The sequence below is a fragment of the Callorhinus ursinus genome, unplaced genomic scaffold (assembly GCF_003265705.2).
Source record: "Callorhinus ursinus isolate GAN/ISIS: 27379988/994484 unplaced genomic scaffold, GSC_fseal_2.0 scaffold10, whole genome shotgun sequence".
Taxonomy (NCBI): Eukaryota; Metazoa; Chordata; class Mammalia; order Carnivora; family Otariidae; genus Callorhinus; species Callorhinus ursinus.
This window is the reverse complement of record NW_027397072.1, coordinates 77,623,844-77,635,986: the sequence shown is the minus strand read 5'-3', so window position 1 is coordinate 77,635,986 and position 12,143 is coordinate 77,623,844. Positions and strand designations below refer to the sequence as shown.

The following is a 12,143-nucleotide window of genomic DNA, read 5'->3' as shown; positions in this document are numbered from 1 at the left end:
ATTCATGAGAGACAGAGAGAGAGAGAGAGAGAGAGAGAGAGGCAGAGGGAGAAGCAGGTTCCCAAGGAGCAGGGAGCCCGATGCGGGACTCAATCCCAGGGCCCTGGGATCATGACCTGAGCCGAAGGCAGACACTTAACCATCTGAGCCACCCAGGTGCCCCTCAAATAAATAAATCTTTAAAAAAAAAAAAAAAGAATTAACTTGCCAAAGTGACTTGGGGTAGAAGATCAGTACACAAAAGTCAGTAACTTTTTAATAGAAAGCAATACCCAGGTATATCCAGCTGCCTACTAGACACCGCATCTAGATAAGACATCACAAATTTAAATGTTTAAAACAATAAATACACTTGAACATCTAACCCATCTATCCTTCCTCATCTCTAACCCACTCTTCCCATGTCATGACTCTGTATCCAATTTCTCAGGCCAAATTTTTAGAATTAAGTCACCCTTGATTTCTCTCCTTTCACATTCCAAAATCAGTCCATCAGCATGACCTGTTGCCTTTAGCTTCCACATATATTCAGAAAAGAGCCACTTCTCACCACCCTGCCTTGTAATCCCCCTAGACCACTGCTACCATCCCCTCTTGTCTGGGCAGGACTCCCTGCTTCTACTTTGGCGCTCCTACAATCGGTTCTTGACACAGCATCCAGAATTAACCTTTTCAGATGTGTCAGATTATGTTACTCCCTTGTGGAAGACACTATAGAGGCTTTTTGTTACACTTAGAATAAAACCCAGATTCCTGCAAGGAGACTTGGCCTTTGTACTTCTCTGATCTCAGCCCCTCCCTTCCCCCTCCCAACCGTCACTCCGGCCACTTCAGCCTTCTTGCTCCTCAGCATGCCAAGTAGATCTCCTTTCTCTCCCCAGATCTCCACCATTCAGGTCTCAGCTCAAACGACCTTCCTCAGAGAGACCTTCTCTGTTCCTACTGTATTTGGTTTGTCCTTATTTATCCCTTATTACCTACTATGTTCTATTTTTGTCTCCCCTATTGGAATGTTAGTGCAATGAGAGCAGGCTCTTTGCTTTGTTTCCATACCCCCAGCCACTAGACAGCCCCCCTTGTATCCGTTATATTTGTGCTGAATCAACACCATGTATATGGTTTGGTTTTGTTTTTTTTCTTACCTTGCCTGGCCACTTCAGACATTTCCATGTGCAACTTGGGGAATAGATTCTCAGTTCTGTGAGGGGGGGGAAAAACTGTATCTTAATCTAATGCAGTCAGTGCAGTGTTTATATATATGAATTAATGACTTATACACATTTACTTCATGCATTATCCTTTTCCCCCTTGATTGCATTAAGATTTTATTGTTTGGGTTTCATACCCTTGAAACTAATGAGCTAATCAGCTTCTCTTATTTTAAAGGTGCCAGAGAGTGTCCTTGTTATATAATGCCTAAGAAGAGCAGAAATCAAGAGGGAGTAGATTCTGTACCTCTTGCTGAGTGGCTCCTGTCTTGGGGGAACTGTGCCGCCCTTGTCCCAGTGTCTTTAGATTTATGCTTTATTAAGTAGAATCTTATATTTGCTGTTTTCCTCCTTGTTTGTGTTTTTCCTTTTTTCTGTTCAGCATATGTAGAGGGATTATCAAGCTAAAAACATCTTAAGATCCTATTACTTTTAGTGCTTCGATTCTACTACTCAGACTATTTAATCTTTAAAGAGTCTAAGCTAGGGGCACCTGGGTGGCTCAGTCCTTAAGCATCTGCCTTTGGCTCAGGTCATGGTCGCAGGGTCCTGGGATCAAGCCCCACATTGGGCTCCCTGCTCAACGGGAAGCCTGCTTCTCCCTCTCCCACTCCCCCTGCTTGTGTTCCCTCAGTCGCTGTCTCTCTCTGTCAAATAAATAAATTTTAAAAATCTTTAATAAATATATAGTCTAAGCTATTTAAAGAGCTGAGTTAAAGCTAAATTTCCTACATATTCTGAATGTCCTTGCCTGTTTCTAATGTATGTCCTGTATTTCCTGAATTAAATTACTATATCATTTGAAGCTGTGTTCTTCTGAATTGTGTTGATGGAAATAGTTTTACAGAATGGTTTTGCTCTAATGTCATTTCTTAAAATACAACAGAAAGATAAACATCTACTATTTAGAAACTTCAGTGGCTTACTGAATTTCTGACTTTCTCAGATGACCTGAGGCATGTGGACAGCCCCCCACCCTCCCAGGGTATTTCTGTGTCACATCATTGTTAGGTCATGGCGACGACTAGGCTTGTTGTTGAGAAATTGGTTTTAGTGAGAAGTTCTAGTATCAAGTGGGATAGTGAGAAATAATACTCAAATAGATCAGTGTGTTCTAAACTCTCAGATGAAAAAGATATTTCAGTTCTTAAAAGTTTCTATCCCTGGGGCGCCTGCCTGGGTGGCTCAGTCGTTAAGCGTCTGCCTTTGGCTCAGGTCATGATCCCAGGGTCCTAGGATCCAGCCCCACATCGGGATCCCTGCTCGGCAGGAAGCCTGCTTCTCCCTCTCCCACTCCACCTGCTTGTGTTCCCTCTCCCTGTCTGTCTCTCTCTCTCTGTCAAATAAATAAATAAAATCTTAAAAAAAAAAAAGTTTCTATCCCACAAAATTCATTTTTGTTTAGTTCCTTTGCCACTCTAGTTAAAATGTGATTGTGGTTTTTGTCTGTATACTGTATTGTCTGCCAAGTATGTATAGTTGTGTTGACTATTTATTGTTCATTGTGCATGTATCAAAAAAGAAAATCTAAGTGAGCATATAAAGATATATTGTTATCAACTATTTCAAAAAATTAATTTCAACATTGAGTCTACCTGAGCATTTTCTGTTTTCATATACCTTTGAATAGGAAAAATACTCTCCTTTTTTTTTTAATTTTAAAAACACACATTTATTGATTTCCTCTATTAAGAAAAGTAATGCACATTCCCAATAGAAGATTAGGCTACACTTAAAGATACTTTGTTGTGACAAAACTCAAGTGTCTGACTTCAGTTTTGGGGTATATATTTTTTAAAGAATTGTTTCTTACACTCTTTTGTTTTTACTTACAGTATATCTCTGTACCGGGGTAATTGCAGACCTATACGATTTGAGCCACCAATGCTGGATTTCCATGAACAGTAAGTTTAAAATTTTCAGACCATAGTTTCCCATTAAACTATTATGTGTATTTTATGCATTTATTTGTCTTGCTTTTTACCTGTGTTATCTCTCTGAGAAAGTTACATTTTCAAGTACAGGAAAACAATGTTGAATGCAGTTTGAAAATGGGAAGTCCCCCTCTTGTGTGCGCTCTCTCTCTCTCTCTCTGGCAAATAAATAAATAAAATCTTTAAAACAAAAAAGAAAGAAAGAAAGAAAGAAAATGGGAAGCAAGTATCTATTATGAGTCTAACATATAATATTAACTTTTGAAGTTTGAAAAATACCCACCTAATAAAGTCCCTGGTTCAAAGGATCCTATCTTCAGAAGCAGCATAAAACTTTTAGGTTACTTTTCTGATTAGTAATTCATTTCCACTTCTATTTAAAATTTTCCATGTGGATATAGAAAGATGTATCATTATTATTTGTTGGCATGTGCTTTTAAAGTATAGACTTCTATACATCACCAAATAAGTATTATTATCACTAATCCAAAAGAGCAAACAAAAGAAAATCCTGCAGAAAGATGTGGTTCAACCACAGATTGCTTCCTCAAACCATATTTCTGGCTTCCCTTCTACCTCTGAGCCTCAGGTTTTGCACATCTCAGATACACTGAGGAAAAGACAAGTCTTCATCTGTATTTGGTTCCAGTCTAATTCAGCAAGTAGATAAGGAAAAATTCTTAGCTAGAGCACGTAACTGCTAGAGCAATGCCATCCTGGTAAACTAGCAGGAAAAGAAAACAATTTAAAAGAGGAGTGGTAGAGAAACTGTATATAGATCTATTTGATTCAGTAAGTGAAAATTATAATTTTCTTTAATGTTGTCAGAGTTGTAATTAACCATTTTTTACTAGTAAACATATGAAGTTTAAATAATTTATTTACAATCTCAAACCTGGAATAATCAAATACACTAATTATATTTGTACAGAACCATGGTAGAGTAGCTAGCATAAAAAGCAAGATACCTGATAGCGACTCCCAACTTTTAAGACTATATTCCTACAGAGATCATGGATTTTAGGGGTAGCAGTGCAGAGAGAATTTTGTATGGTTCTTTGTGCACTTCTAGATGGAATCAGTATTTTGGAATAGTCATTATGTAAGTAAAAGTGACTTCTGGGTGTTAGATTTATAGACCATAATATTTGGATGGGAAACATATCACTATCATTTCTGTCTTTACAAAAACGGTTTAGGGGGGCGCCTGGGTGGCTCAGTTGGTTAAGTGTCTGCCTTTGGCTCAGGTCGTGATCCCAGGGTATTGGGATTGAGCCCCACATCAAGCTCCCTGCTCAGCGGGGAGCCTGCTTCTCCCTCTCCCTCTGCCGCTCCCCCTGCCTGTGCACGCACTCTCTCTCTCTCTGACAAATAAATAAATAAAATCTTTAAAAAAAAAAAAAAACGGTTTAGGTATACAATGTCAAGATTGCAAGGAACATAAAGTAGAGGCCTTAAGCCAGTCACAATAACATGTCGCCCACAGTCTCCTTCTCTCAAATGCAAGATATTTAATGAAACATGGCACATATTTTGATCTCCATAAAAGAGTTCATTGTTTTCTAACTACTAGTGAGTTTTCTGTCAGGACAGTAAAATTCTCTTAGAGTATGTTTGCTCACCCTAGAGGGGCCCAGAACAGAGACTAACAAACTCCATTCTGAGACTAGGGCATGAGCTGTATTTCTGGTGCTGCATGAGGGCCAGGAGAGGAGGTTGGCAAACAACACCAAAATCATTAGTCTCAAACACAGAGTATTCTTACTTGGAAAGCATAGCAGCAGCCATTCGAGAGAGAGCTTGTCAAAAGTTACACCCAGCTGTTTTTTACTTCATAATTTGTTTTTTGAGAGAGTTGTACAAATTTTATGTATCACTTGAGATAAAGACATTTTCAGCTGTACAAAATGCCTGAATTGAAAGATTCTGGACTGGTGGTTTTAACGTATTTTTGATCATGGATCTCTTGAGGACTAGGTGAAAGCTGTGAAACTCTTCACCTCTCCAAATGCACACAAAGGCACGCAGCGTTGCACATACAGACAGCATTGTGCACACAGGTTAAAGGGTTCTCTAGACATCCCTCTCAAAGTCCATACTGGATTCTTGAGAGGTAGGGAAGAATTCCTGTTCTAGGCCGTAGGTTATTAAGTCACCACTACAGAACTTACTGGGATTCTGCTTATTACACTAGCAGTGCATGTCCACTGTAGTAAACTTAGAAAATACTTCCCAGGAGAAATAAGAAAGTAAGAAATTACCAGTAGTCCAGCCACGCAGAAACATTAACATTGAGCTTTTATCCTTCAAGTCCTTCTTCTATGCATCTGTATTTATTTATTGAGTCACAAAAAACATGACTGTATTTTCTGAACATAAACTGTTGTATAACCTGCTTTCTAAACATAATACGTTGTGCTTTTTTTTTTCTTTATTCTGTTGAATTATCTGTTACTTTCTTTCATGGTATTAAAGAACATCAAATTGTATGGATATATTTGTTCAATTCATTTCTTGTTTTATATTGTTTTAAACTTTTTGTTCTTATAATCAGTGCCGAAACTAATGATACAAACGCAGCATGACTTTATCCTCAGGAGAGAGTCCTAAGAATGGAGTTGTGGGATGAAAGGATATGCAGAATTTAAAGGTTTTCAGTTAATATTTAGGCTAGAGAATAGTTTGGTGTCATGAACAAAGAGAACTGATAGGAACTGAAATACCATGAGAGAAACTGTGGAAGTTTATTGCAGGTGTGCAGATGGACATATGAACTCCAGTGCGAGCTGGGCTAGGTAATACAGTGAAGAAAATTATTTGAAGCATAGCATGAGCTCTTAGTTACAGCATGGGAAAGGTATATAGTAGGTATACTGAACAATTCCGTAAGCCAGCAGATTTACAAGCTGCTCTAAAATAGTGGAAACAAAAGAAAAAGAAAATGATCCTCCCATTTTAAACTTTTCTGCGTCCAGTCTGAGAGCACTGAATGGAGCTGGTTTTATCTCACAAAGGTAGAAGTAGGAGTTGGAGGCAAATGTGAGCACATGTGTGTTAGGGTTCAATCAGTTAGATTTTGTATGTGTGTGAGTATGTGAGTCAGTGTATGTATATATATGTATATGTGTGTGGAGTTTTGTGTATTGGCTTATATAGTTGTGGGAGCTGGTTAAACAAGCCCAACGTGTACAGGGGCAGGCAGTCAGGAAGGGAAGATCATGAGGAAGTGCTGAAGCTTGATGTCCACAGGCAGGCTCTCAGGGAAGAGCCTGAGGAAGCAAAGCAGTTGCAGATCCATCTGTTGTTTGGAGCCTCTTAGCTCAGGCAAAGGCTACGTTCTCTTTGAAAGGGCTTGCAACTGTTTAAGACAAGCCTACCTAATCTCTCTTTTAATTAATTTAAAGTCAGCTGATTAGGGACTTGAATTACATCTGCAGAATCCCTTCCCAGCAGCACCTACGTTGGTGTTTGAGTGAGTAACTGGAAGAAGTTACTGTATGCTACAAAACGGCGGCTGCCTCCCGTCCATGTTCCAGCTCTCAGGAGAGAGCATCCCACATAACCCACCCTAAGCAGAAATGTATGAGGGAGTTCTGGGGACTGTAGTTCAACCCAGTCAAGTCGGTAGACCACAGAGCCACCACATGGATGTAAACACAGAGGTTCCTAAATTTAGAACTTTGACCCTAGAAGATCGCAGGCAATGTGACTGGAAGAATTTGCCTAGCCATTTTAGAGCTACATTTCTTTTTATGAAAGTTGAAAGTAGAAATTCTGGTACAAAGGAAGAGACGTTGTGTGTTTGCACTGCAGAAGGTAAATTATTGGTGGGTTAGGAAGTAACCTATTGCCAAAGGAAATCAGAGAGGTTTTAGGATACATCCTCCTTTAAAGTTATTCTATGTTTGGCTTCCTTCCAGTCTCAGAAGCATAAAGCTTACTTGATTGGAATTTTTTCCTGCATTGACCACTTGTCTTTCCGCCTCTAAAAATCCTTGCTCTTTCTTAAATAAAGTATCATTCATTATTTGGAAAAAAATCAGATTAGAATACCTTAGTACAGAGCGGCCCCTTTCATGCCCATTAGTTACCTATTCAACATTCCCACCTCACCTTTTTGTTAATACAGCCCCAGGTTTTTCAGTTATCCTGCCCTTAGGACAAGTGAGCCTGTCTCCAGCTCAGGAGTATTCCTGATTAATCTGAGTCAATTGTAATACTCCCATTCTTGTTTATGATCATTTCAGGGGTGGACGTGTGACCCAGTTCTACCCAGTAATATGAAGTCGGGTCTACTAAAGGATTTCTGGGAACAGGTTTTTTTTCCCCCACTCTAAAAAAGAGACTTACAAAAGAATTATCCCTCTTCCATGCTGGATATTGTCTGCATGCAATGCCTGGGGTACTATGGCAACCATCTTGCAATCCATCAGAGGTGCTAGGCTGAGGATAAAGCCAGCAAAATTTGTCTGAGAGTAGAAAAATGGAAAGAACTTGAGTCCTTGATAATAGTGTTAAACTGCAGAATTAATTGGCCCTGGAACCGCCCTACTTTAGGTCTTTTTGTTGGGTGACCTTAATAATCTTGTCTTTCTTGGTCTCTTGTAGAGTACATGACACCACTGACTTCCTCCTCAGATCTTTCTTGGCCTCTACCCTTGTGAACCACTCTGTGTTTTCTTCCTGTGTCTTAAAGCCATTTTTTCTTGGCTTCTTTCAGGGTTCTGTTCCCTGTTTATCCCCTAACTGTAGCTGCTGCTCTTTCCTCAGCCTCTTTGAGCCAACTTCACACTCTCTTATGGGGTGCTCTCTTCCACGCCCTTGACATATGTCTGTGGTTTCCAAACCTGTGTCTCGCCCCTCTTCCCAAACACTACCATGTGTCTCCAGCAACACCTGAAACTCAGTGTGCCCTGCTCTTGCTTTTGTATTTCCAATCTCCATGAATGGTATAAATCAGTCACCAAAGCCAAAAATCCTGATGTTTCCTGGATTCTTTCCTTTACCTCAGAGCACTCCATCCCTTCCCCCACCAAATCCATTACCAGAATTCTGTCAACTTTTCATGTCTGCTCTTCTCTAACCTTTATTTCTTATTCTTAGCCTTCTCCTCTTAATTCAGGCCTTCATCAGTTTTTATCTAGACTTACCATATGCCTGCCATTTTCCAATTTATGATCAACACTGTCAACAGGGAAATCTTTTTACTATCCAAATCATGTCATTTACTGGACTCTTTCCCACAAAAAAAAATCCTTTGATGGTTTCCAGATGTCTTTAGGATAGACGCTAAATTTCTCAACCTAAACTCTGTCCTTTACCTTTCTTATGTGCCTCCTCACCCTAGGCCACCCCTCTGGAGAACTACTTACCACTTCCTGAAGTAAGTGGTCTTTCTAAGTGCTAGGCATGTTGTACATACTTTGAGTCTCCCCTCCAAAAGAATTGTATGGATGCTTTCACATAATCAAAACAAAGGAGAAAGAACAGGTAATGAATGTACTCCTAACCTAAATTCAATAATTAAGATTTTTGCCATATTCGTATTTTTGTCAATTTTAAATCATTTGAAAGCAGACGTAGTAACATTTTATTCCTATACTCTTTGGCACACATTTCCATATGTAAGGACTTTGTACATAACTACAGTACCACTATTCATATTGTAAGAAAATTAACAGTAATTACAGAGTGCCTTTATTCCCTCAGTTTTGGTCAATGCTTTAGTTTTTGGTTCTAAGTGATAGAAATCTGACTGAAACTAGAGGGAAAAATGGACATATATTGGAAGGAACACTGAACCAAGACTGATGACCTCACATGCACACACATGAAGAGGGTGCGGGAAGATTTGTTATACTCACATAATAAAGCATTCTGGGGAGAGCAGGGTGGGCTCCCAAGCAAGTCTGAAAAATGGCCTGAGAGAGCGGAGAAAGGAGACCGGTTTGACTTTATTGTGGTTGGGGCTGAGGCTGGGGCGGACTCATAAAGTTTGAACTTCTCACTGCATCTAAGAGTGAGAGTACAGGCTTTCTTATTGGCTTGCCCATCTGTGGAATATAAGGTGAGGGGACGTTATGGGGCTTGAAAACTCTCAGTAATCAAATACCAACAATGGAATCAAAGTCTTTATTACTCATTACATCTACTAACTTCTGTCAGCACGCTGGTTATTGCTCTGTTTAGATGTCTGCTTCCCTTCTAGACCTGGCTTTGAAGATAATTTATTTATCTTTGTATCTCTGGCACATATTTCACACGTAACACTTACATACAGTACATTATCTTTAAATCCAACAAGATTTCCCGCTGATTTCTTTGTTTCAGTTAAATTAACTTTACATTCCCAAGTGTTTTTGCCAGACTGCATTGAACATTTGCTTTACCTTTTCTACTTGATCTGGCAGTGTACTGACTTAATGCCCATGCTATAAATGTTTCATTGACTTGATATGTATAGCAGTAATTTTAGGACTTGAGAAGAATATCCTTAACAGAACACTTTATAATACTTTTTTCCAAAAATTGTAAGTAGAGTTATGATTGCTTACTACCTTGACTCATGCACTGAAGTTTTGCCTTATGTTTTGTGTGAATTGTTTCTACACTGCTTGTGGTCTTTTTGCTAAACCAGAAGTCACTCATATTTTTAAAACACCCTTTGTAGTATCTGAAAAACTTTAAGTTGGATAGAATTTACCACACTGAGTTGCATCTGGTGGTCATCCAGGGCTTCCAGGAGAGTTTCAGGCCCTTTAGTGAGGATGCAGCTCTAGGACGTACTCTGGCCGTCTTCCAGACCCCTCTGTACTGACAACTCTGACCATCCTTACTGCCCTCTAGAGCTTCTTTCACAGTAAATCAAGTTAACTTTCTTCAAAAATAGGCTTTCTTTGTTTTCTCCCATTACATTTAAATTTATTCTTTAATTCTATCTCTTTCCCCCTCTTTGTCCCTTCCCTGCTTTCTCTGTAACAATTAGTTGGAACAATCTGGGCATGACCACCTCCCCCCATCCCTCTGCATCCCTCTTAGTTATTTATGCCAATGCTGTTAAATATTTTCCTGTTTCCATAACAACTCCTTTTTTCAAACATTTATTGCAGACTGTGAAAGATGCTTTGGGTGGAAACTTGGTTTACTGAGTTCTTTGGTTTATGTAATTATTAAGTGCAGAAAATCTTGGTTTCAAATCTAAAGCTTAAAATGGAGACCTAATTAATGTCTTAAAAAATGGAAGTTATTGAATAGTCTGTTGCTAAAAACAAAGGTCTTTATTTTCAAGTTAAATTCAGTTCATGAAAGGTGTTTCTTCTAATCACTTTTTCATATTCCAATAAAAAATCAAGTAGATTCTCTCTTCTAAAGGGATGTTTGGTTCCTTTTTGCTTTTTCAGTTACTAACTGTTCCACCAGCAGTCCCCTCAGCCCCCAATCTGAAATGTGTATAAAAAGATGCTCGAATTTTGTGGTAATTGAGTGGTACAAAGTACTGCATATTGATTCGGCCCAGTTTCCTGCCAAAAGTTGTGTTTAGTAGAGTGCTGTGTCACTGTCATTCATAGGGTTTGTCTGAGGGTAGTTGCTCAGCCATTTCTTCAGCTATTTCCTGGCATTGTGTTGTCTTTCTGTGGCATGGGAAACTGGCCACTGACCACAAAATTGCAGCTTACTTTCCAAGCTGGTGTCTAGTTCATAGCTGTTTCTTCCTAATTCTTTTGCACTTCAGACTCTTCCGGAGTATGGACAGTCAGTAGCTGTGCACAGACAGCACAGAGAACAGCCATATATTTGATTCTACTTGGTTTATCTGTAAATAATTCACACTCCCCCCTTTGGCCCTCCTGTCTTTGGAGTAGCCGATAGTAGAAACCAACAGAACCAGCGCTGCAGGCATTTGAAAATCTTACCTGTCTAGCCACGCAGTCTCACATGCTGCTTAGGGCAAGCAGAATTCTAAGATGGTCCCCAAATTCCTGGCTTCCGAGATGCACACACATCTCCCAATCAAACACTAATGTAGATATTGCTGTAAAGGATTTTGGAAATGTTATTAAGGTCCCAAATCAGTTGACCTTTAAGATAGGGAGATAATCTGGGGCCCTGAGCTGATGTCATGAGCCCTCAACATTTGGCTATAGCAGTCATAGACAGAAATGCCGTATTTTCAAGCATGAGAAGTGTTGGATGCAAGGGAGTTTCTTGTGCCAGTTTTGGAAATGGAGAGGGCCATATGGCAAGAGACTGGGAGCAACCTAAATATCACCAATAACCTGCATGAGCCTAGAAGAGGACTTTGAGCTTGAGTGAGTGAGACCCCCTGAGCACATCACCCGGTCACGCTGGGCCTGGACTTCGGACTTACAGACTTGTAAGATAATAAATGGGTATCACTTTCAGCCTCTGAGTTTCTGGTAATTTGTTATGTTGCAGAAAACTAATGCACTGCTTATTTATTTACAAGTAAGCATGCATTAGTACTTGGCCAAAGTTTTCCGTGGTTTAGTGTGACTTCTCTTTTAAGTCTCCCACTTTATCATGGATTCTGTTCACATCCCCAGAGAAACTGAGGAGCGGGAGGGTGAGGGGGGAAGCTGTTTATATGAGGTATGTTCAAGGAGGACTCCCTCTGCTTCCTGTGGTGTGGACTGCCCAGAGCTGCAGGAACCCTGCTCTGTCGGAGCCTGCCTAACTAGAGTAGCCTACTGACACCCTTCCTGAGATCTTTCCTTTCTTCCTCTTACTCCAAACCTCTTTGAACAACATAAGTAGATGACCTTTCTCCTCTGAGCAAAGGTTCATTTCTGTAGGGTGTGGCCAGGGCCTTTCCTCTCTGATCCCTCGAAAGAAGAGCAAGGCCAGCCTCAGCCTCATTGCATGCCAAGCATTCTGATCCACCCCCTGCTGCCGGGCCCCAAAGCCATCCGAGCTCTCTTCCTTACCCCATAGTCCTCTCCTGCAGCCGTCTTCTGTCCTGTCTTCTTGAGGGATCCCCCAC

The 12,143-nt window shown here is 40.1% G+C and overlaps 1 protein-coding gene across 1 annotated transcript in view; it reads left to right on the top strand.

The window, feature by feature from the left end:
- TMEM131 (transmembrane protein 131) overlaps positions 1-12,143 on the top strand; it is a 225,112-nt gene that overhangs the window by 91,997 nt on the left and 120,972 nt on the right. The window contains exon 4 of the mRNA XM_073897950.1: positions 3,044-3,112. Coding sequence (XP_073754051.1) covers positions 3,044-3,112 — 69 coding nt within the window. The remainder of the gene's footprint in view (positions 1-3,043; positions 3,113-12,143) is intronic.